This window comes from Lepidochelys olivacea (genome assembly GCF_965140295.1).
Source record: "Lepidochelys olivacea isolate rLepOli2 genome assembly, chromosome: 9".
Taxonomy (NCBI): Eukaryota; Metazoa; Chordata; order Testudines; family Cheloniidae; genus Lepidochelys; species Lepidochelys olivacea.
Window position 1 is genome coordinate 54,693,680 of NC_140419.1, and position 25,596 is coordinate 54,719,275.

At 48.7% G+C, this 25,596-nt stretch overlaps 1 protein-coding gene across 1 annotated transcript; it reads left to right on the top strand.

The window, feature by feature from the left end:
• Positions 1–4,038: 4,038 nt before the first annotated feature.
• On the top strand, positions 4,039–13,256 carry TM4SF19 (transmembrane 4 L six family member 19; the record flags this gene model as incomplete). The annotated part of the gene is made up of 5 exons (XM_084639135.1): positions 4,039–4,215; positions 6,386–6,463; positions 9,435–9,604; positions 10,405–10,594; positions 12,422–13,256. 4 exons carry the CDS (start codon positions 4,039–4,041, stop codon positions 10,592–10,594), a joined length of 615 nt encoding a protein of 204 aa, XP_084495261.1. The 3' UTR covers positions 12,422–13,256.
• Positions 13,257–25,596: the final 12,340 nt, after the last annotated feature.

Here is a 25,596-nt window from a genome sequence, read left to right on the forward strand (position 1 = left end):
CCACCAGCCCCCCATCCCTCCCGGCTAGCGCCCCCAGGCCCAGAGTGCAGGGCGGATGGGCAGTGCAGCCCCAGAGCACCGAGAGGCCGGGCGGTGCAGCCCCACACCGAACCAGGGCCACTGCACAGGGATGGAGCCATGCAGAGTGGGAAGCAGGAGAAGAGGGGCCTGAAGGCAGAGCATGGGCAGGGCCATGCCTGGCTGTTTGGGGAGGCACAGCTTCCGCCAGCCTATGATTTCCCCACCCATGAGTTTAAACAGGGGTAACTCTCTTGAAATGAATAATTATTCCAAATGTATTCTGGTGTAACTGAGTGGAATTTGGCCTGAGGACTTTAGGAAGATGTGGCTAGGAGAGGAATTTGTGTAAAATGTTGTATCTGAAACATAAACACTAAATATCCTGTGCACGGGATAGAAAGAGATTTAAACTGGAAACCCCACCACTTTGCCAAAATCTCCAGTTTAAACTGTATATGCTGGTGTGAAAAGTTGTCCCTTAGACTAAATCTGGTCAGTGAGCTTCAAAACTCACAGTAAAGTCACTGAATCATGTTCTAGTCTGCCACACCAATGTAAATCCATGGTAACTCAGTTGACTTCAGTAGCATTACTGGATTCATACTAGTGTAAATGAGATTAAAATAGTCCGAATGTTATCAAATGATGTTCACTGCTACTTTGTAAATAAATTCCAAGTAAAATTTTGAAGAGACAAGGCAAAGTGTTATTAAGTGGAGCTGGTCAAAGTATTCAGAGCAAACAGCTTGGTTAGATTTTCCCCTTCTCTTTTCATATTGACCATGAACAGATCATGACTTTTTTCTTATTTGAAACTGTTTTTGTACAAACACCTATGGGTTGCTATAACCAGTCTCATAACAAGTTCCTTTGAGTATTCAATCAGAATTCACTGTTTGAGCTGTGTGGGTTGTTCGCAAAGTTGCATAGTTTAGTTTCTGGTCTTTGCCAGGAGACCCTAATCATTATAAGCAAGGGCAGGGGAGTGGGGCAAGTGTAAAGAGATTGATAAATTGGTAGAAACTGCTCTGGAGAAGATCTGTTGGTTGGACCAACACAGGGATAATAAATCCCTCTAGGATTTATTATATCATAGACTTTAAGACCAGAAGGGACCATCATGATCATCTAGTCTGACCTCCTGCACATCGCAGGCCAAGAACCTCACCCACCCACTCCTGTAATGGACCCCTAACCTCTAGCTGAGTTGCTGAAGACCTCACATAATGGTTTAAAGACTTCCACTTACAGAGAATTCACCATTTGCACTAGTTTAAACCTGCAAGTGACCTGTCCCCCATGCTGCAGAGGAAGGCAAAAAAACCCCAGGGTAGTGACTACGCCCCCAACCGAGATTAGAGCCCCAGCATGCGAGGCACTTTACAAACACATGGTACGAGACAGTCCCTACCCTGGAGATTTTAATATAAACAGAGTTCCTTTTCTGGCCCTGTCTTATCTGTTGCTCTCAAACTGTAAGACATTTGGGGAGACAAACAAAATTTTGACCACAAGACTGTGGAGATAACATTTTAAGTTCCTATTTAAGGCGTTTCTCACTCCAGCAAAGCTTGTTGATTTTATTAGAGATACTTACCTTTCTCTGCCTGGGATGTGAGTTTCAAGAGGGGATTATTTAAATATGTTCTTGCTTTGTCATAAACTATGTGGGGTTTTTGTCAAGAAACAGTCTCTCTGATCTGGGACATTACTAAAGTTGCAATCCCATTGCAATATATTGACTATAGAAGATCTGTGCAATAGCCACTGATAGATACAAAGATTTGTTCAGCTGTCTTTATGGATGGCAAAATGTACCACTTAATTGGTTTGGAAATCCAAGAATCTACCCAGGAGCCAACTTTGGTGCAGATCAATATCTTTCAGTCTTAGCCCCCACTTGAAAGAAAGCCTCCAACTATTTCCAGTGCTGACCAGTAGAATCTGGCCTTGCCGGGCTCCTTTCTTAGCTTGCTGTAACAGCAGAAGCTGCTTAAACCCAGAGACTAGAACAGGGACTGAGATCCTGGTGATCTAGGTATTATTCCCAAATTTGAATGGCCTTTGGCAATCACTGCACCTTTCTGTGCCTCTATTTCCTTCTCTGTGAAATGGAATGATGATGGTGCTCACCTCCTTTGTGAAGTGCACTGAGCACTCTGGCTGCAAAGTGTGAGGGAAGAGCTAGGTGTTGATTAGTAGCAATCTGGTAGTGTTGACTAATTGCTGTTCTTGGGCAGATGTTTGCTTTTCTTCATATCCTTTAAAAAGCTGTCTAAATGAGACATCTCAGTATTGCACCAGAAGGTCACCCCTCTCATCCTAGGGCTGGGATTTTTAGATTAGTTATAGATTACGTCTCTTTATCCATGGTATCTTTGTGTCATGAGAGATGAAGAGGTTTTGCTTTATTGACCAAATATTTTATCTGCTATATTTGGTATGCCAGGTCATAGCTGATAGATAGATTTCAGGAAAGGGCACACTCAAACAGCTAAAATCTCTTGGCAGTTAATTTTTATCATGATGTGCAGAAAAAGGGCTATTCCTATCCTTGTCAGAGAATTTTTTCAGATGGAAGCTATACACTAGGCTCCAGATTTTTCAAGTGCTCAGAACTCAGGGGCACCAGAACTGGGGAACCAGGGGGCCATGGCCCCATGACTTTTTAAAGTACGAGGGCTATGCCCTCCCACTTTGTACTGGCCAGGAGGGAGGGAGCGGAGAGGAGGAAGCAGGGGGCGGGGTCTTGGGGGAAGAGGCGGTGCAGGGGTGGGGCTTTGAGGGAAGAGGTGGAAGGGGGCAGGGCCCTGGAGGAAGAGGCAGTGCAAGGGCAGGGCCTTGGGGGAAGGGACAGCGCAAGGGTGGGGCCTCATTTCAGGCACCAGTCCCCCCCCCACACACTTTTAGGGAGCTTCCATTGCCCCTGTCAGAACTCACCATTGGATTGGATTTTGAGAGCTCACCAAAATAAAGAGGCCAGGTTTTCGAAAGCATCCAACATCTCCCTTGTTCTCTTTTGTGCTAGCCAGCAGCATGGAGAGTGGAAACAAAGCGGAAATACGTTGGGTATATACAGCTCTTTCTTGTCAATCCTTTACCATGGTTATGGCAATGCTCTTACCTGGGTACATGCAGCTAGAGCGAAAACATCCAGCCCTAGTGAGAAGGCAGACATGACCTTAACAGCAAGCAAAGAGGCAAGTGCCCATGGCTTAAGTACCTAAGTAAGTCTCAGAAATGGCATTTAGATGTCATACAAACCCAGAAGGGGAGTCCTATCCTCAGCGAAACTCTGAAGAAGTCAGTGGTGAATCATAGAATATCAGGGTTGGAAGGGACCTCAGGAGGTCATCTAGTCCAACCCCCTGCTCAAAGCAGGACCAATTCCCAACTAAATCATCCCAGCCAGGGCTTTGTCAAGCCTGACCTTGAAAACCTCTAAGGATGGAGATTCCACCACCTCCCTAGATAACCCATTCCAGTGCTTTACCACCCTCCTAGTGAAAAAGTTTTTCCTAACATCCAACCTAAATCTTCCGCACTGCAACTTGAGACCATTACTCCTTGTTCTGTCATCTGGTACCACTGAGAACAGTCTGGATCCATCCTCTTTGGAACCCCCTTTCAGGTAGTTGAAAGCAGCTATCAAATCCCCCCCTCATTCTTCTCTTCTGTAGAGTAAACAATCCCAGTTCCCTCAGCCTCTCCTCATAAGTCCTGTGCTCCAGCCCCCTAATAATTTTTGTTGCCCTCTGCTGGACTCTTTCCAATTTTTCCACATCCTTCTTGTAGTGTGGGGCCCAAAACTGGACACAGTACCCCAGATGAGGCCTCACCAATGTCGAATAGAGGGGAATGATCTGCTGGCAATGCCCCTACTTATACAACCCAAAATGCCGTTAGCCTATGGTGCTACTTTTCCTTCTACCAGCTGAGGATCTGGCCCAGAGACTGTGAAATCCAATCATTCTTTTTTCCCCTCCCCTCTGTGCAGGGCTCACTGGCTTGCTGACAATGTGCGTAGGGAAGTGCACTCGGATTCTGGGCCCATGCCTCATTGCCTTGGGTGTGCTTTCCATTGCTGCCAACGTGCTCCTCCTCTTTCCCAGCTGGATGTGGAGCTATCTGAAGGAGGGCCACATCACCAAACAGGCTATGCAAGTGCCAGGAGTCTGGGGAGGAGGCATAATTGTAAGTGGTGTGACTTCTTTGCCTTCCTTTCCCTTTTCCCCAGCATGTGTGCACTGTCTTGGACAGAACATTCACCAAGGGAGTCACAGGACCAAGGCACAATGTGTTCAGTGGGTAGGGCATGATACCACTGGCCTGCTGGGTGACTTTGGGCAAGCTCATTCCCCACTCTGTGCCTCAGTTTCCCCATCTGAGAAGTGGGGATGTTGGTAAGCTGGGGCACAGTTGGGCTCCATGCTACAACCCCTGGCTGACATTCTATGGGCTGTGTTAGACAGCAGGGCAGACTTGATGATCAGGGTGACCCCTTACAGCCTTATGAAAGGCTTCTGGATGTCATTATGTCCCCTTTTTCCTCAGGGGAGGGATAGCTCCCTTCCAACCCTGATATTCTATGATTCTATAGGGCTTTGTATGCTGGTGGCTGACACTAACATACTTCTCATACCTATATACTGTATAGGCCCTGACCTGAAGTCAGCTGAAAGACTCACATCAGCTTTAACAGGCTTTGGATCAAGTCCTAAGGGTAACAGAAAAGAAAATCCAGATAGAAAATCACATATTTACAAACTTCTTGGAACAGTTAACAGATTAAACTAATTAGTCCTTTCCTCCATAACGTCCTCAGTTGGTATAATGACCATTAGCAAGAATCACTTCCATGTCGCATGGGCAACACATGAACCGCCAGCTGCGGGAGGCTAGCTCTCAGCCCCGTCCCTTCTCCCCCAGACACCACCCCTTCCGCCCCCTCTGCCAGAGCCCAGAACCCCACCACCACAGCCACCCACCCGGCCACAGCCCCCCTAGCCCTGGAGCGCCAGGAGGGAGGGCAGGCAGTGCCACCGCAGGCCCCCCCCAGCCCTGGAGCCGGGCTGCAGAGCAGAAGCAGGGAGCCTGGGGGCAGAGCATGGGTGAGGCCATGCCTGGCTGTTTGGGGAGGCACAGCCTCCCCCAGGCTATGGTACCCACCGCCCATGCCATGTCGTCATGTTGCCCATCTGCTTGGTGCTAGTAACTTCTGTATTTGCTAATCCAAACTTCTCCATGCTGCTCTCCAGGGAGGCCATTTTGGAGCCTCGCCAGGTTCACGGTGACACATCAGGCCACTGAGTGAAATGATCGTTATCTTCCAAGAAAGCTGCTCCAGTATGGCAACGCTTTGCTCTGCACCTTGGCAGTGCAATCAGGCGCCCTGGCAAGGACTGGGATGGAGTGGGGTAGCCAACAATAGTCTAATAGCATATTTGATGAATTCTGGGATGCTTTTAAATTAACTTTTCTTATTGTTTGCCTAGCTCGGCTCCCCGCTGGCTACTGGTATGTTATGCTAGTGTCAGTATAACTAGCAAAGTCTCCTGCACGATTGTTTGCAATGGCTCCTTGGCTGGTTTTAAACAGTAATAATACCATTTTGCTGCTAGAGGAAAATCAGTTCCTGTGGCCTCATTGACGTCTTTGGCAAAATTCCCATAGACTTCAGTGAGTCCAGTATTCTACCCCGTATCGCCGCTTTAAAGGCATGTGTTATGTTCATAACTGAAGCACATAGACAGTAAGTGATTTTGTCTTTGTCGAAGCCCTGGTAATAGAACTCAGGTGTCTGTAGTCCCAGTTCTATTTCACTGGGAATTCATCTTCCATTTTGCATACCCCGATTTGTTATGGTTTATTTTAATTACTGTAGCTCCTACGAGCCCTAGTTACAGCCCAGGACTTAGTCGCAGGGCTCTGTACAAACACACAATAAAGAGATGGTGGTGGATAACAGATTCTAAATGCTGGTCCTTCTGACATTTCTAACTTTCCATATGCAGCAAAATGTTTTCTCTAAATGAAAAGCACACGCTCATAAGCAGCCACCTAGATGTTGCAGACAGATATTAGATTGACATGGTACAGCCTATTGCCAGGGTTCTAACTTTAGCCTTAATCACACAAGGAGCATAGCACAAGCCAGAACCTCCATGAATGACTTCGGTGGTGCTCTGCATAGGCATGAGGATCCGTCCACAGGTCTTGTTGCAGGATTTGGGATCTTTAAGACTGGGATGAAGGGTAGTTCATAACTGCTCCATGCTGAATAAGGGAAAGAACTAACTGCCAGCTCTTGGTGCCAGCAGACTGGATCGTCCCATTCATCCTGAATCATTTCCTGCTCTCTCAGGTTCTTCTGGCTGCAACTCAGATCACGGCTGTTGGGTGGCGCTGTGGCCGTTCCTCCGACTGCAGAACTTGCCGGAATGTAAGACAGAGATTCCTTTGACTTGTGGAAAATTTTCTTATTTTAGCTGCAGAACCAGACTCCAGACCCACAGTTCTGGAGTTAACAGGCCACACCTCTCTGTCACTGGGCCACCAGATTTAATGGTGCTGTGTTAGCGTAGCCCCAGAAGGGAACGATACGTTTTGCAGACAAGTAGAAAGAAAAATTCCTTAGCTTATGTTCCAAACAGGCCACTGTTTAGATAGGGAGTGAGACAGCCCAACGAGCTGCAATTATGTGGCAAAGAGAGGAAGGGTGATCCAGTGATTAAAGCACTAGCCTGGAACTCGGGAGACCTCGGGTCAGGTGCTTGCTCCATCCTGGATTCCCTGTAGGGTTTTTGACCGGAACACCTGGTTGAAAAGGGACCCTGGCGTCTCTGGTCAACACCACTGACTGGGCTGTTAAAAGTCCCGTCAGCGGAGCAGCAGGGCTAAGGCGGGCTCCCTGCTTGCCATGGCTCCATACGGCTGCTGGAAGCAGCATCATGTTCCACCTCTGGCTCTTACGCATAGGGGCACCCAGGGGGAGCCGCATGTTGCACCCTCCCCAACTGCCACCTCCGCAGCTCCCACTGGCTGGGAAACACAGCCAATGGGATCTGCGGGGGTGGTGCCTGCGGACGGGGCAGCATGCAGAGCCGCCTGGTCGCACCTTTGCCTAGGAGCTGGAGAGGGGACATGACGCTACTTCCGGGAGCTGCTTGCGGTAAATGTCACCCAGATCTTGCACCCCGACCCCCTCCCATTCCCCAACCCCTTACCCCAGCCCTGATTCCCCCTCCCACCCTCTGAACCCCTCGTTCCCAGCCCAGAGCACCCTCCTACACCCCAAACCCCTCATCCCTGGCCCCACATCAGAACCCGCACCACCAGCCAGAGCCCTCCCCCTCACACACTTGAGCCCCCTGCCCCAGCCCAGAGCCCCAGCCCACACCCTGAACCCCTCATTTCTGGCCCACCCTGGAACCTACACCTCCAGCTCAGAGACTGTACCCTCTCCCACACACCAACCCCCTGTCTCAGCCTGGAGCCCCCTCCCATACTGTGAACCCCTCAGCTGCACCCCACAGCCCAGAGCCCCCTCCTGCACCCCAAAATCCTCATCCCTGGCTCAACCCCAGAGCCTGCACGCCCAGCCAGAGTCCTCACCCCCTCCTGCACCCCAACCCCCTGAGCCAGCCCAGTGAAAATGAGTGAGTGAGTGAGGGTGGGGAGAGTGAGTGACAGAGGGAATGGGGATGGAGGGAGCGGGGGGCAAGGCCTCAGAGAAGGGGTGGGGAAGAGGCAGGGCATTGGAGGAGGGGTGGGGCAGGGCAAGAGTGTTTGGTTTTGTGCGAGTAGAAAGTTGGCAAGCCTAACTCTCTGTTAGGCCCATCAAGGGAAATTTGGGGCCCTGTACACCATGTTTGCTGGGGTGTCACCCCCTCCCGTTTCCAATCAGGTACAGGCATTTTTGGGGGTCCCCTTTGCCCTGCTCTTGTCAGCCCTGCTCCTTGTATGAGCTTGGGTAAGTCGCTAAATCCCTCTGGGCCTCATTTCCTCCTCTGTGAACTGGGGATCACCCCTGCCTCACTGGGGCGTTGAGGCTAAAAACATTACAGCTTGTTGGGGGGCTCAACTACTCCAGTAATGGGGGCCAGATTGGTACCACATCTGGTTGGTCCCATGGTTTTTTTAGCCCTCCCCTCGTGCACTCCCCTCGGTAAGCTAAGCCCCCATTTTGCAAATCCTCCTTTATCCGCATCTCCGCACCTACCCGCAGGTTTAGGGTGCTGGGTCTCTAATGGTAAAAAAGGATACAGCCCTTTCTTCAATGCAGATCTGAATGATATTGTCACAAGACCTTGTGTGATAACAGGATCCTAGTTATCACTCACTGCTCTGTCCCCACCGGCTGTTCTGTTAGGCAGGACAAAAAAAAAAAATAAATAAAAAATCCCATGCTGGAGCTTGCGGTTTGCCTCTAGCCTGCAGAAGCAAGGAACCTGCCTTTCTTGGCATTGCAATCCTGATGGGAGTTTCTGATCCTTAGGCCTTTTAAAGGGACATACCTGACAATGGCAGGGAAATAGCCAGTGTACCTGCCCTAATGGAGCTGGAAGGGTAATCTCCCCTAGCCCTTTCCCAGGGTCTCTCATGCAAATGCAGCTTTCCGGAAGAGTATAAAGCAGCATATGCTCCCATCACAGTAATCTTGTACACTAAGGCCACGCTTTCAAAAGGAGCCACTGACTTTGGGCACCACCTGGGCCTGATGTTCAGCAGTGCTGAGGGCCTGCAGCTCTCATGGCCTCCAGCTGGAGTCACGCATGCTCAGCACTTCTGCAAATCAGGTCCACTTTTGCAAATAGCCTCAATGCCTCACGGCTGAGTGTGGATGAGCAAGTTGAAGTGGAGGAGGAGAACCACAACAGCAGCCTTGCCTCCTGCCAGCACTTTTTGTTGGATCATGCCATGGGACTGACTTGATTACTTTCTGAGTGACTTCCTGTGCACATATGCCCAATAACATGTTGGGAGGGGGTTAAGTGCACAGGGTCTTCTGCCTTGTGTATTCTCTTCCAGCACGCAGCAAGCGGCCGATCTGATCTGTCCATGTTTTGAAGTCACGGCACGTAGCTGTAACCGGTGGTGCAAGTTGCAGGGCAGGGGGGGATCAGGACTCATGTTGCAGTTGTAAAGAAGCTCTGGCTAGGAGCCGAGACAGTTCTCATCTGCAGTGATTCCTTTGGTTAAAGTCATAAAGGAGCTGCAAGGGTTTCCCAGCTTCTTCCGGCAGTTGTAATTGCAGCATCTGAGGCCATTAGAGTTCATTTCACGCCCTTGGCAGTTTCTTGTTGCTCCAGTCTCTGCTAAGGGTAGGCCCAGCCATGCGGGACTCCTGACATTTGAGGAGAGAAGCATGATCCCTGGAATTACAAGTTTGTTTCTGTGTCTTTTACCCACAGATGTTCCTTTCCATTGTATTGTCGGGGCTGGCGTTGCTGGGATCTACTGCTTGCTTTATCCTTTCGGGTGTGGGCTTGACAAACGGACCCCTCTGTCTATACAACCAGACTGAAGTCCCGCAGTGGGATTACCCTTTCATAAACATGGAAAACCAGGCCTTCCACACCAGGTAGAAGGAGCTTGTGTGATGTCCAGGCAGCAGTAGGGCTAAAATACTCACAAAGCTTCATCTCTTCCCTTAATCCAACAATCTGAGGAAGAACGTTAAATGATTCAGCATTCAACAGACTTGGTAACATTGAGAACGAAGTTCTCCTCCTGCTGAGGAGCATTAAACCAGCATTACAGCAAGCTGGCTTGCCAGGAAACAGGGAGTGGAGCAGTCCAGGATGAATGGCCACTAAAGATGACCTTAAAATGGGGAACTAGTGGGGGCTTATTTCCTCTTATGGCTTTATAATACATAGACAGGTCTGAAAGGTGATTTTAAGGGTGGGGGTTTTTACCTGCTTGTTTTTTTCCATTAGATCAGGTCCAGTCTAGCTGGGATGGCTCTGCAGTGCCTGGAGAAACTGAAATTATTACATTAACAAGAGCCATGTGCTCAAGCTGAGCGGATGTCAGTGTAGGGCATCTTTAGTATTCCATGCTTTTGCTATTTAACTTTAATGGCTACTGAATATTTTGGGGGAAGGAAGTATTTGTTGATGTTTTATAATTCAGACCTGATAGCTCACAATACACATATCTGAGACCCCTATGAGGTCCTTCAGAAAAGTCAAGGAAGGTCTGATCAAATTCATGTTATTTTTAAAATTACAAAAGTAGCAGGCTGCCTTTATCCATCACAATGAAGCAAAAAGGGAACACATGCCCCCCTCCACACACACACGTTTTACACAATCAACTGCATGTCATCTCTTCAGATGTCTTTGTCCTATCACTGTCTCATCAGAGTCTCTCTTTAAGGGCTCAGAATTATTTGTATGACCAATCTCTCTGGAATTCAGTCTGCATTGAGCCCCCGAATGTTGTAGCCTGGAATATTTACTTCTTCTCTGTTCTGCTGGTCATCAGCGTGGTCGAAATGGTCCTGGCTTCTCTTCAGATCATCAATGGCTTCTTTGGATGCCTCTGTGGCTTATGTGAAGGCAAATAGGTAATTTCAATTCCTAATAACTCTGTCACTGCTTTTCCTCCTCTTCCCTGTGTGAATGGTGCCACCAAGAATTTCAGGCAAAAACTCCTGCAGGCTTTCCTGCATGATCTGAGTGCATCATCTTTTTGCTGAGACTTTGCCCAGGTGTGATGCACAATAAGGGTTTGATTCTGCACAGAGTGGGAGTGGAATTATGTATCAGTGCAAGGTAAAATGTGGTGGGCAGGGCAGAAAGTGGAGGACAGTGTGAGAGCACGGCTGGCTGACCCCAAGTTACCCCTTCTACTGGATTGGAGTAAAGGGTTAGGAGTCTATCTCTAGACCAGCTGTGTGAGAGGCAGCCGTGGGTTGAAGTGTAGTGTTCAAAGCAGATGATGGGTAGCGTAGGGTGACCAGGTATCCCAATTTTATTGGGTTAGTCCTGATTTTTGGGTCTTTCTTATATAGGCTCCTATTACTCCCCGGCCTGATTTTTCACACTTGCTGTCTGGTCACCAAGGGTAGTGTCTTGACCGAGATACATCTTGTAGTGCACTATACTACACTGGATCAACTGACATTCTCACTGCAGGCCCACAGTGGTGGTACAGTGTAATGGGGCTCTGGAATGCTCAGATGTAGCCAGTGCTCAGACAGGGCTGAGGCATGCTCCCCTAGCAGCCCTTTATTCCCACACGGTTAGGTCAATCCCAGCATTAGGAACCCAGTAGCAGAAAAAGAAATCTCCCTGAATATTCCTTCTAGGCAGGGTTTATTTCAGCTAGTGACAAATGCTAGTGGAGACAGGCAAGAATGTGATGATGGATTCAGCCAGTAGAATGAATCAGGCCTCGTCTTGATGAGGATTTTCGGTAGGCTTGGAAGGATTCAATTTTTTAAATCAGTAAATGTCAATTTCACCATACACACCCGCATGCACCCCCCACCCCGCACATAGGCACACACACTGCTGTGCCTGCACACACAGAGCAATAAAAAAACATTCCTATCACTCATAACTGAAATTTACAGACAGGCAAAATAAGAAAAATGCTGCTTGAAAACATATTAGTTTGATTTAAGAATATTTATTTTGTATATTTTGATGTGATAGAGACAATTTGTTTTAACAGTTTTGAATGTCACCGTTTACTGTCATTAAATAATTATGATTGATAATTTCCCACAACTATGAACATTTAAATAAAGAAAAATTGGTGAAAAAAATTTAAACTGCCCATAATTTTGCATAACTCTGAAAGTTAAAATAGATACAAATCAGAAAAAAATGCTTTAAAATAAATATTGATCTCATCCATCAAAATTATTTTAAAAAAATTCCGCCACATTTAATTTTAGCATGTGCTGAACCGATCGAGCTAAAACTGGCAGGGGAACCCTACATTATTATTTGACTTCCTAGAAGTGTTAACTGTGGCTAATTTGAAAAAACAAAACAAAACCCTACTTAACACCAATTGAGTGAAGCTAGCTCTGCAAACCCACCATGTTTCCCAGTCACACCCAGTCCTTACCAGGCAAGAGAGGGAAAGCAGAACAAAAATCCAGTGGTAGTAAAGCCTTGTCTAAACTGAAGATTTTCAAGCAATCAGTCAATCTTCTAATGTTGCCCTGTGGCTGCTCGACTGATGTTAGCGCTGGTGGGAGGGCTAGGATGTACTGGCTGCTGCCATTTCCACTGCTGTGCCATCAGGGGCTGCTCTGAGCACATCTGGGAAGCTGTGGGAAACAGGTAATTTAGAGATGGACTATCCTTGCTTTCCTCCCACTACAGGTGAGGCTAAAGTGCTATCCTCTAAGCTGATCTGCTGTTTGATTTTGTTGCAGGTTCAGTGCACATCAGACTCCTGTGTTGCCTGGATTTTGCTGTGCAGAGTAGAGGTGGCATTTACAAAGGGGTGATCATCCCAGAGCTTTGAGCCTTTACATCAGCTACACCTGTGCAAATATTAAACCGATCGTGGTCTCCTGGATAGCCATATTACTCATCACTACAAGGACATTTAATACACACTAGAATCACTGCCACCATTTTATACCAGGGTGGCAGCTAGAGCTGGATATCAGACTTATGCTTGTGTGATGGAGCTTCAATGTAGTTTCTGTATGAACACATTGTACTGAATTGATGGGGCCATTATATGAATACCCTTTGATTTCTACAGGCACAAACCCAGGAGGAAGCGGAAATAATCCGTGCTAGCTGTTTACCTTTGTCTGGGAAGGGTGTGATGTCCCTTAGCGCCAGATTCAGGAAATGTACAGACCCTTTGTCAAGGGAAGAACACTGTGCAAGTCTGGAAAGAAGCCAAGACCTAGGGCACTAGACATGACAGATTCTGCACGTGCAAGGGATTGCTTTGAAGAACAAATGAATCCTGCGTCATCTGCTCTGGGTTTTCCCACCCTGTGGTTTCATCTGTGCTGAGGCAATGCCTCTAACTAGTGGCTTGAAACTGGCCTGTCTGAGGGCTGCTGATTAACAGAGAGACTATGGATGGACTATGTGACCCTTGAGCTTACATTTTTCTTAATGACAAAGAGATGGAAGGGGGCATCACTTGGGACCAATAACCTTTTTGACCTTTATTCATCATAACAAAGCAAAATAGCCATGAGCCCCATTTTTTCCTGTTTGCACAACCCATATGACTGTAGCCTATGTAGCGATATTTATAGTGACATTAGTCCAAAACGTGGTTTATTTTTTATTTTATTTAATTTATTAATCTAATAAATCTGAATTTAGACATACTGAGTTGGAGCCTTCTGGATGCTGCCATTGGGTTTGATCATTATTTGGCATCTCTGAAGAGTGAGAAACCAATTCCTGGACTCTGGGTCAGGACCAGTGTTCTCTCTAATTTTTTCCATCCATGTGTGGAATAAATTGTTAGTGCACTAAGGTAATGTGCGGATGTATGCCACCAAGAGAAACAAAACACCTAGATAGAATATATATTTTAAAAAGATATTATAGGGATAATTACTCCAGCCAGGACAGATTAGGCATTTTAGAACTCACTACTCAAAGAATTAAAATTAAGTGTAAGAGAGAAATAATTATGAAATGTGTAGACCAGTTAAACAAAAATACTCTTTGAAAGACTAAAATTACCAAGAATATATGTGCATTGCAAGAAGTACTAAGTAGTAACAACAATAATACAAGTATGTGTTGGGAGTGTGTGTGAGTGTGTGAGCTGGCTGCTGGGGAAGTCTGAGAGACCGTGCACTGTCTCTTTAAGGCACTAACTCAGTCACTCACCTGGAAGGCTCGTTCAAACCTCAGACCACAGCAGCTCTCTCCCGCTCAGAGTCCTGAGCCAGGCTGTCCCCTCTCCCCTGCTCTGTGGAGATGGGGTACAGGGGTGAGGGAAGGGGGACACCCTGACATCAGCACCCCCACTCTTCTTCCCCTTCTGCAGGAGGGTCCCAGGAGCAGCAGCAACATGGCTGCAAAGTAGCGGGGGGGAGGGGCACCTAAACACATGCTGCCAGATGTGCACAGTTCTGCTAATCAAGTGCGCAGCCCTTAAATCACTCCTGGACAGCTGCCCGACCGCACAGCCTAGAGGGTACACCGGTCCGGACTGAGGGATGCTTTCTCCAAAGGCAGAGTGAATTAAGTCATCCCTGCCCCATTCCCATATCTTGTCGGCCTACAAAGGCTAGAATGATGTAGTTTATGACTCGTAAACCCAATGAAGTCAATTGGGTATGCCCATGGACATTTAGTAGCTACTGAAACAGATCCACGCTGAACTGCTGGAGAGAACTGATACAGCCACACTGTTTACATGTTTACAGGGGGATAGCTCAGTGGTTTGAGCATTGGCCTGCTAAACCCAGGGTTGTGAGTTCAATCCTTAAGGGGGCCATTTAGGGATCTGGGGCAAAAATTGGGGATTTGTCCTGCTTTGAGCAGGGGGTTGGACTAGATGACCTCCTGAGGTCCCTTCCAACCCTGATATTCTATGACTACATTTTCTATGACTTTTTGTCAAAAGACTACACAATTTTTAATCATGAGGTAATGCCTATCAAAGAATGATATGACTTTAAAAATCAGGCCCTGTCCTTCAACATTAAGGCAGTCTGGGACCATTCATTTCTCTCATCGTTGAGGCTAAAATTGTGTCTTGGTTATTTTTAGCAAAAGTCAGAGACAGCTCATGGCAATAAACAAAAATTCACGGAAACCCATGACCTGTCCCTGACTTTTGCTAAAAATACCCTGGGGAAAGGGGACAAAGAGCACTGCCGGGACTTGCACCTTCTCCAGCCCCTCTGCTGCTCCTGTGACAGGGGCTGACAGCTGCTGCTTCAGCCCCAGGGGAGCTGACCCAAGCCCAGCTGCTGCTCTGGCAGCCCCAGGGCTGACAGCTGCTACAGCCCTGCCCCAGAAGTCGTCACAGAGGTTCTGGAAAGTCACAGAATCTATGACCTCGCTGACAGTCATAGCCCTACTCACTGTGAATTCAGAAGTCTCCTAGACACCACCAGAGGGAGCTAAAACCACAGCACCTGCCAAGCTTTGCTATGGCTGCTTTTCTCCATCCTTAAAAGGCAAAAGAAAACTAATTCTATTGCAACTTTCTTCTCCGAATCGGTTTGTAAAGGAACTTGCAATACCACACATGGCAGTTTTAGGGGGACAGGGGAGCAGGGAGTTAAAGGGTTAGGGGGATTGTCTGGACCAGGAGTGGTGTCTTCACCTCTAGCCAGAATGTGATGGAGAGTCCAGGGGCAGGCTGCCCACATATGTAGATTTCAGAGTAGCAGCCGTGTTAGTCTGTATTCGCAAAAAGAAAAGGAGTACTTGTGGCACCTTAGAGACTAACCAATTTATTTGAGCATGAGCTTTCGTGAGCTGCAGGGATGTGGTGGGCCACAGACACTTGCTCTGGCAGTGGCCACGAGCTCTCAGGCTTTAGGTGGCAGGACCCTTCTTCCCAGTGTCGCCCCTGCCCCGTCGGGGTTACGATCCCCCTCCAAGTCTGGCCTGCCAGGTGTCTTGGCTGGGGGCGTTTACCTGCGCTGGGCCCGCTACCCAGGGTCCCCCTCGCTCTCCCCAGCTGCTCACCACACCCGGCTCTGGACTGCTCCCGCCTCAGCCCCAGCTCCACCATGCGATGAAGTGAGCTGTCGCTCACGAAAGCTCATGCTCAAAGAAACTGGTTAGTCTCTAAGGTGCCACAGGTCCTCCTTTTCTTTTCACATATGTAGAGTTTTCTAACTCACACGCCTGTTTGCTAGTGTAAGGGGACCATTGTCCCTTTACTGACATTCAGTGGGGGTGTTTTGTTCAGCTAGCTCCAGTACTAAAAGTAAGGGGTAGGGTCAATGAGAAATCAGGATCCTGAGACCGAGTCCCCAGGAACAATGGGGAGAGGCCCATGCTCCAGATCAGCCTGATTGACAGGGCGGGCAGGCTCTTCAGGGAGTCAGGAGGGTCCCGTCCTCCGTGTGAGCTGGAATTGCCTGGGTCAGACAGAGTGGGGCCAAGGTAAGGGGAAAGCAGGGGCCTAAGCTAAGCTAGGAAGCAGAGCTGTGCCAGCCAGAAAAGCAGCCCAGGAATCAGGTCAGTGCTGGGAGCAGAGTCACAGAAGCAGCCTGCAGAGCAGACCTGTCCTGGGAGCAGAGCTGCAGCAGCCAGAGCCAGGGGGCCAGAGAATCAGCCCAGGGAGCTGGAGGCAGAGCAGCAGCAGCTGTGCTGAGGCAGAGTGGTGCAGCTGGGGCTGAGGCGGGAGCAGTCCAGAGCCGGGTGCGGTGAGCAGCTGGGGAGAGCGAGGGGGACCCTGGGTAGCGGGCCCAGCGCAGGTAAACGCCCCCAGCCAAGACACCTGGCAGGCCAGACTTGGAGGGGGATCGTAACCCCAACGGGGCAGGGGTGACACTGGGAAGAAGGGTCCTGCCACCTAAAGCCTGAGAGCTCGTGGCCACTGCCAGAGCAAGTGTCTGGCCCACCACATCCCTGCAGCACAGCCAGGGTCTGAGAAGGGGCCTAGGACTTGTGAGGAACAGACTTAAGTTCCTTCCCTTATATTCCAGAGACACTGGTTGTGATGCCCCTGGGCCACAGAGCAGGGTGACATGTTTTCCTTTAACCTTTTCCCATTTTTTCCTTATTTTTTTAAAAATTATTTGCTTTGATCAGTGGGTCAGGGAAGCACACAGTGCAGAGAGAGCACCCAGGAGTGGGGACACCCTAGCCTCTGCCTTAAGTGACCCCAACAAGGCTGGGGGTCAAGCCCCCCCGGAATCCTGGGCCCAGCCTTGTTGGGGTTACGAGGATTCTACATATTGTTGTGGGGAGGGATAGCTCAGTGGTTTGAATATTGGCTTGCTAAACCCAGGGTTGTGAGTTCAATCCTTGAAGGGGCCACTTAGGGATCTGGGGCAAAAATTGGGGATGTGTCCTGCTTTGAGCAGGGGGTTGGACTAGATGACCTGAGGCCCCTTCCAATCCTGATAGTCTATGATTCTAGGACTCTGCCAAACAGGAGAGTGGAAGGGGAGCCCCCAAGGTCAGGCAGGCCTCTGGGTAAAGGGAGTGGGAGCAAGGACTCAGATCCTTTCACTAGTCCACTTCACCAGGATAGTGTATAAGCCAAGAAAGTTCCTCACAATAGCAGGACTAACATGAAGGGGAAAGGAGTCCAGGAGAGCTGGCTGTATTTCAAGGAATCCCTGTTGAGGTTACAGGGACAAACCATTCCGACGTGTCGAAAGAATAGTAAATATGGCAGGCGACCAGCTTGGCTAAACGGTGAAATCCTAGTGGATCTTAAACATAAAAAAGAAGCTTACAAGAAGTGGAAGGTTGGACATATGACCAGGGAAGAGTATAAAAATATTGCTCGGGCATGTAGGAATGAAATTAGGAGGGCCAAATCGCACCTGGAGCTGCAGCTAGCGAGAGATGTTAAGAGTAACAAGAAGGGTTTCTTCAGGTATGTTGGCAACAAGAAGAAAGCCAAGGAAAGCGTGGGCCCCTTAATGAATGAGGGAGTCAACCTAGTGACAGAGGATGTGGAAAAAGCTAATGCACTCAATGCTTTTTTTGCCTCTGTCTTCACAAACAAGGTCAGCTCCCAGACTGCTGCGCTGGGCATCACAACGTGGGGAATAGATGGCCAGCCCTCTGTGGAGAAAGAGGTGGTTAGGGACTATTTAGAAAAGCTGGACGTGCACAAGTCCATGGGGCCGGACGAGTTGCATCCGAGAGTGCTAAAGGAACTGGCGGCTGTGATTGCAGAGCCATTGGCCATTATCTTTGAAAACTAGTGGCGAACGGGGGAAGTCCCGGATGACTGGAAAAAGGCTAATGTAGTGCCAATCTTTAAAAAAGGGAAGAAGGAGGATCCTGGGAACTACAGGCCAGTCAGCCTCACTTCAGTCCCCAGAAAAATCATGGAGCAGGTCCTCAAAGAATCAATCCTGAAGCACTTACATGAGAGGAAAGTGATCAGGAACAGCCAGCATGGATTCACCAAGGGAAGGTCATGCCTGACTAATCTAATCGCCTTCTATGATGAGATTACTGGTTCCGAAAGCAGTGGATGTATTGTATCTTGACTTTAGCAAAGTTTTTGACACGGTCTCCCACAGTATTCTTGTCAGCAAGTTAAAGAAGTATGGGCTGGATGAATGCACTATAAGGTGGGTAGAAAGTTGGCTAGATTGTCGGGCTCAACGGGTAGTGATCAATGGCTCCATGTCTAGTTGGCAGCCGGTGTCAAGTGGAGTGCCCCAGGGGTCGGTCCTGGGGCCGGTTTTGTTCAATATCTTCATAAATGATCTGGAGGATGGTGTGGATTGCACTCTCAGCAAATTTGCAGATGATACTAAACTGGGAGGAGTGGTAGATATGCTGGAGGGCAGGAATAGGATACAGAGGGACCTAGACAAATTGGAGGATTGGGCCAAAAGAAATCTGATGAGGTTCAATAAGGATAAGTGCAGGGTCCTGCACTTAGGACGGAAGAATCCAATGCACAGCTACAGACTAGGGACCGAATGGCTAGGCAGCAGTTCTGCGGAAAAGGACCTACGGGTGACAGTGGACGAGAAGCTGGATATGAGTCAGCAGTGTGCCCTTGTTGCCAAGAAGGCCAATGGCATTTTGGGATGTATAAGTAGGGGCATAGCGAGCAGATCGAGGGACGTGATCGTTCCCCTCTATTCAACATTGGTGAGGCCTCATCCGGAGTATTGTGTCCAGTTTTGGGCCCCACACTACAAGAAGGATGTGGATAAATTGGAAAGAGTCCAGCGAAGGGCGACAAAAATGATTAGGGGTCTGGAACACATGACTTATGAGGAGAGGCTGAGGGAACTGGGATTGTTTAGTCTGCAGAAGAGAAGAATGAGGGGGGATTTGATAGCTGCTTTCAACTACCTGAGAGGTGATTCCAGAGAGGATGGTTCTAGACTATTCTCGGTGGTGGAAGAGGACAGGAGAAGGAGTAATGGTCTCAAGTTGCAGTGGGGGAGGTTTAGGTTGGATATTAGGAAAAAAATTTTCACTAGGAGGGTGGTGAAACACTGGAATGCGTTGCCTAGGGAGGTGGTGGAATCTCCTTCCTTAGAAGTTTTTAAGGTCAGGCTTGACAAAGCCCTGGCTGGGATGATTTAATTGGGGACGTGTCCTGCTTTTGAGCAGGGGGTTGGACTAGATGACCTCCTGAGGTCCCTTCGAACCCTGATATTCTATGATTCTATGACTATTTCCCTGCTGTGACAAGATGGCCAATGTCAGCCTGGTGGGTCCTGCACTTTTCTTGGTGGGGAGCTAAGATGCCACTGCTTGCCCCAGTTCTTGGGGCATCAATAGCCCCGCTAGTGGCCCAGGAAGGTGGTAAAGGAGAGAAGCAGGGGAGGGGTTTGGGTTTGCTCCTCACTCTGAACCCCAGCCCCTCTCAAACCCTGTGGGTTCTTACCCTCTTCCCCCTTGGGTGGGGTATTTGCAGTCCTTAGATGCTGGGGTAGGGAGTCTCCCTCCTCGCCTGAGACTGGGGTAGGGTCCCCTTACTTCAGTTCTCTGATTTTCCAAGTCTTACAGCACATCTCCAAGCTCTAGTCCTCTCTCCTTCTCTGTCTGCCTGAAGCAGGGGGGGGGGGGGTTATTAGGTTCCTAACAGGGCCTTAATTGACTATAGGTGCTCCAATTAACCTCCAGCCTCCTTCCCTAGTCTACAGGGAACCATGCCTTAATTAGCCTTGAGCTTATATATTTCCCCTCTAGCACTCTCCTATGGTTCTCTAGTCCTTCTGTATCACACTGCTTACAAGTTTTAGGGGAGCAGGGGGTTAGAGGGATTGCTCTGACCCAGGAGTGGTGTCTTCACCTCTAGCTAGAATGTGATGGAGAGTCCAGGGGCAGGCTGCCCACATATGTAGAGTTTTCTAACTCACATTCCTGTTTGCTAGCAGGCAGGTAGAGTCTTTATCTATTACTTTTGGTGACATCTTCAACTCTATCTAAAAAATTAGCCTCTCTCTCATATCTCTGCCTGCTTTCCAGCCCATTAGATGGCTCCCCTCACTGATAAGTTCAGAAATATAGTGCCTAGATTTAAGAGGTGGCAGCACTTGGGATGGGTCAGTTTAGTGGTCACAGCCGAGTAGCCCAAGTGGAGGTTTATCATTATCAGTAGTAATAAATAACCATTAGCAATTTACTTCCATGCTGCTGTCCTGCCATTCAGTCAGCTTCATGCACCCCCAACCCTTCCCTTCCAACCCTTGCCTGAAAACTGCCGGCAAAATAATCAAGGCCCCAGCCACACTTCCAGCATGATGCTCCTTCTACCCAACCTCTGTTAGCTATATAGCTTTACCTCTGCTCCCCTCCCCAAGCCTATTCTCTGGCCTTGTCTCTCTGCTACCCATCCCCTTTGCCTCTCTCACACACTTCCACTCTCATCACTAAGCTTGGAACAGCCTTTCCCTCCCTCTGTGCCCATCACGCTGCTCTTCCAGAGGGCTGGTGGAAAGCTCAGCTTGTGCCAATAGTTCCAAAGGATAAAAGGGATAACCCAGGTAATTACAGGCCTGTCAGGCTGACATCAATCCCAGGCAAGATAATGAAGCAGCTGATATGGGACTTGATTAACAGAGAATAAAAGGACGGTAATGTAATTAATGCCAAGTAACATGGGTTTATGGACAATAGATCCTGTCTAACTAACTTGGTATTTTTTTTATGAAATTACAAATTTGGTCGATAAAAGTAATAGCATTGACATAATGGAGTTTTGTAGGGCATTTGACTTCGTACCACATGACATTTTGATTAAAAAACCATGAAGAGATAAATATTAACATGCCCGCATTAAATGGATTAAAAGCCGCCTAACTGTTAGATCTAAAATGTAATTGTAAACGGGGAATCCTCATGGATCGACCACGTGCATTTCTAGTTGGGTACCACAGGGATAGGTTCTTGGTCTTACGCTGTTAACAGTTTTATTAAATAAACGGGAAGAAAACATAAAACCATCACTGAAAAAGTTTGCAGACCTCACACACATAGTGGGAGTGGTAAATAATGAAGGGGACAAGTCATTGATACAGAGCAATCTAGATTGTTTGGTAAGCTTGGCAAAAGCAAATGTACAATACATTTTAATACTGCTAAATGTCTACATCTGGGAACAGAGAATGTAGGCCGTTCTTGCAGGATAGGGGACTCTAGCCTGGCAGGCATTGACTGTGAAAAAGATTTGGGAGTTGTGGCAAACATGAGGTCTCAGTGTGTTACTGTGACCAGAAGAGCTACTATGATTCTAGGATGCATAAAAGGGGGATCTTGAATAGGAGTAGTGAGGCTATTTTACCTCTGTATTTGGCATTAGTGTGACCGCTGGTGGAATACTGGGTCCAGTTGTGGTGCCGGTCGTTCAAGAATGATGTTGGTAAATTGGAGGAGAGGGCTGAATGAAGAGCCTCAAGAATCCTCTTCTTTCGTATGGCTTGGGTAGATAGCAACAATTACAAATTTATATCTAGATTTGATAGTCACACATTGCTGCAGCAGTGAGCTGGTGAATGTCCTTTAGGCCCTGGCAAAAGAACAAAGGGGACACTCAGATATGATGTGCTCCATTGTTTTTGCCTGGTGACCACAGTTGCATACAGATGTTTGCCTCATTTTCCATTTAAAGAGGGTTTGTCCACATCTCCCATGAGATGTCCTGATATGATTCAATCTGCACCAGCCTGCCCGATATAAATCAAAACCTGGTGATTCCTTGGCAGGATTAGTGATGAGCTGTTTGTTTTGAATGGTCAAAATGCTCCATGTGGCTCTCCATTGAGCCTCAGCATCGAAGTTGGATGTAAGGCTTGATGCGGTTTCACAGAGGGTTGCAGGATTTTTATCTTGTCTTTGGCAGGTTCTGCAGGTCATCGTGCAATGGGATCCTTGTGTTTGCACTGACATGGTTGAGAAAGCAAGATGTCTGGGCAGCTCTTCTAATCTGTGGAAGCTGGATGTGTGATAGGACCAGGATCCAGTCGATTTGAGCGCCCCTGACACTATGCGCATGGTGTTATTGAGTTGCATATCATGGACTTTAGTGTGACTGCTGTGAGACCAGACTGTGCACAGTATTGAGCTGCAGACTGTACCAAGACAATTGTTGCAGTTCATAAGGTCCATGGCCTGGAACCCCAAAATGTTCTGGCCAATTTCCTGGTAAGCGTGACATGAGACCTGACCTTATCCCGGGTGTTTTTGAGGTGTTGTCAAAGGTCAAACTCCGGTCCAGTATAATGCCGAGATACTTTGGGTTAGCTTTGTGGCTGACGCTTTCACCACAGAACTGCACATCGAGTTTGGCATTAGCCATTTAATTGTTCAGATGGAAAGTGGTCATTATGGTTTTTTTCGGGTTAGGCCTAAGCTTCCAGCCCTGGAAATAATCAGCCACTGTTATAAGATCTTGGGTTACGCACAGCTGATGGTATGGAGGCTTGTGTGCTTAGCAGCTAGGGCAATGTAATCTGAATACATGAATTTCCTCAACTCTGTCACTGGTATATCCACGGTGTATAGATTAAAAAGTATCTGGGCCAGGACAGTGCCCTGCGGGATGCCCAAGTTAAGAGTTTTTGGTCTACTGATCTAGCCATTAAGGCAGAGGTGGGCAAACTATGGCCCACAGGCCACATCCGGCCCGCGGGACCGTCCTGACCAGCCACTGAGCTCATGGCCCTGGAGGCTGTCCCCCGGCCCCTCCCCCATTGTCCCCGCTCTCCTGCAGCCACGCTGCCGCGCAGGCAGTGCTCTGGGTGGCGGGGCTGCACGCTCATGCAGGGCAGTGCGGCAGCTTGTCTGGTTCTGGCCGGGCGGTGCGGCTGCCAGACTTGCTGTTCTGAGCAGCATGGTAAGGGGCCCAGGGCCAGGGCCTGGGGTTGGATAAGGGGCAGGGGGTCCCGGGGGCAGTCAGGAGACAAGGAGCAGGGGGCTGTTGGATAGGGCAGAGGTTCTGGGGGGTGTGCCAGAGGATGGGGAGCAGGGGGGGTTGGATAGGCATGGGAGTCCTGGGGGGCCTGTCAAGGGGTGGGGATGTAGACGGGGGGGGGCAGGGAGCAGGGGGGTGGATGGGGGGGTCCAGGGGGCGATTAGGGGAGGGGGTCCCCAGAGGTGGGGGTCAGGGGACAAGAAGCAGGAAAGGTTGGATGGGTCAGGGATTCTGAGGGGAGCAGTCAGAGGGCATAAAGTGGGAGGGGGCGGATGGGGGTGGGGGCCAGGCTGTTTGGGGAGGCACAGCCTTCCCTACCCAGCCCTTCATACAGTTTTGGGACCCCGATGTGAACCTCGGGCCAAAAAGTTTTTCCACCCCTGCATTAAGCTGTATCTTAAAGTGGTGGTCCCCAGTCATCACCACCAAGAGGTGGATCGTTTGCTGGCACTGAATAATGCGGGATATCTTGAGGAGGAGGCCCTGTCTCCAGATGGCATTGCATGCCAAGGACAAATCAACAAGCGTGATCCCTGTCTTCAACTTACATTGGAATTCTGCCTCAGTGTAGCTGGTAAGTGAAGCTACTTGGTCACAGCAGTTCCTCTTAGGGCAAAATCCTGCCTGCCCCGCTGGGAGGATGTCTTTGATAATGTCAGACAGGCAGTGGAGCAGTGCCCATTCCATGAGCTTGCTGGTAGTTGAGAGGAGAGAGATAGGGTGGTAGCTGTCTGCATCCTCTTGGAGTTTTCCAGGCTTCAGTAGGGCAACCACTGTTGCCTGTCACCAGCTTGTTGGCACTTCTCCAGTTCTATGCACGGCAGTAAAAAGCACCACCAGCCATTCCTGTCCCCGTCTCCCCAGGTTCTTGAGAAACTCCAGAGGAATGCCATCAACCCCTGCAGCTTTCCAGCTTTTGGGTTCCGACAAGAATGATTAAAGGATTAGAAAACATGTCTTATAGAGATTGAGCACCCCAAGTCTATCTATTTAGCTTAACAAAGAGAAGGTTAAGGGGCGACTTCATTACAATCTATAAGTATCTACACAGGGAACAAATATTTAATAATGGGCTCTTCAAGGAAACAGAGAAAGGTCTAATATGATCCAGTGGCTGGAAGCTGAAGCTCGACAAATTCAGAATGGGAATAAGGTATAAATTTTTAACAGGGAGGATAATTAACCACTGGAACAATTTACCAAAGGTCGTGGTGGATTCTCCATCACTGGCACTTTTAAAATCAAGATTGGATGTTTCTTCTACACGGTATCCTCTAGGAATTATTTGGGGGATGTTCTATAGCCTGTGTTATATGAGAAGTATGTAGATGATCACAATGTTTGCTTCTGGCCTTGGAATCTCTGAATCTTCTCCTTTAAAGCCCATCTGTACTACTCATCGCTTTACTGCACCATGCCAAATCTGACCTTGATGAGAGCTGCTCCATTGCTGGTATCTGATTAGAAGGGAACTAAACAACTAACACACGAGAAAAGCAAAACTGCATCAAAATGCCAGGGCTAACTCCTGTAAATCGTGCTCCTACCTGAAAAGCTGACCCTCCCTTCGCTGGATCCCCCCCTCTTCCCCAGTCTGTTACAGCTTTTTGTTTTGCCATTTGTTTCACAGACTGGAAGCTCCTGGAGGCAGGAGCTTTGTCACTCTATTGGGCTGTAAAACTCCATGCACACTGTGACATCAGACGCCAGAGAGCAAGTATTGGCCTCATTCACAAGTTGAGGAAAATGAAGCACTTAGAGGTTAAGGCGACATTTGCAAAGCCGAATAAACAAAGTAAATCAGCCTAGCTTCATCATTAGGGGCCTAAATAAGTAGCCTGATTAGCATGGTTTGAGGTGGCAAACTCAGGGTATGGCCACCCTGGGATGCCCGCAGCATGAGTAGTCCTAGCCGAGCGAGCTTTAACCTGGCTGTCCTGAACAGCAGCAGCAGGGCGGCAGCAGTGGCACAGGTGGCAGGCTGGCTTGTACAGACCAGACCAGACCAGAGCCCTGGGGAGCCACTCCAGCAGCTAGCCAATGCGGCCACCTGTGCAAGTACCACAGCTTCTCGGCTAGCCGTGCCCACACGGTCTTGAGCCAAGCTAGCTCACTACAGTGCTGCAGTCAGACCTCGGACTGCAGGCTAGCCAGACCTCAGCCACAGCGTTCAAACCTGAGGGACATGCCCATGGCCACGCATTGCCTGTGGCAGAGGCAGTCCTAGTTCTTTCTCCTCTAATCCTTCCTTGGGCCTAGGCCTGCCCTTATGGCCAAAGTTCACTTCATTTGACAACAAGCAGGGGAAATTTACATAGCAGAACTATCCCGCTGATGAGGGCATGACAGAGACTAGCCCCAAGCATGACAGATAGAAAGGGTGTTTTCACAGTTACTATACAAATGAGCCATGGCGAGTTGCAGCTGAACTTTTCTGCAGGCTTTCTGATGCAGTGGTACAGAGGCCACAACTGGGCATGTCTATTCTAGCTGGTAATGAATGAGCAGCACGGATCATTTTCTGTAACA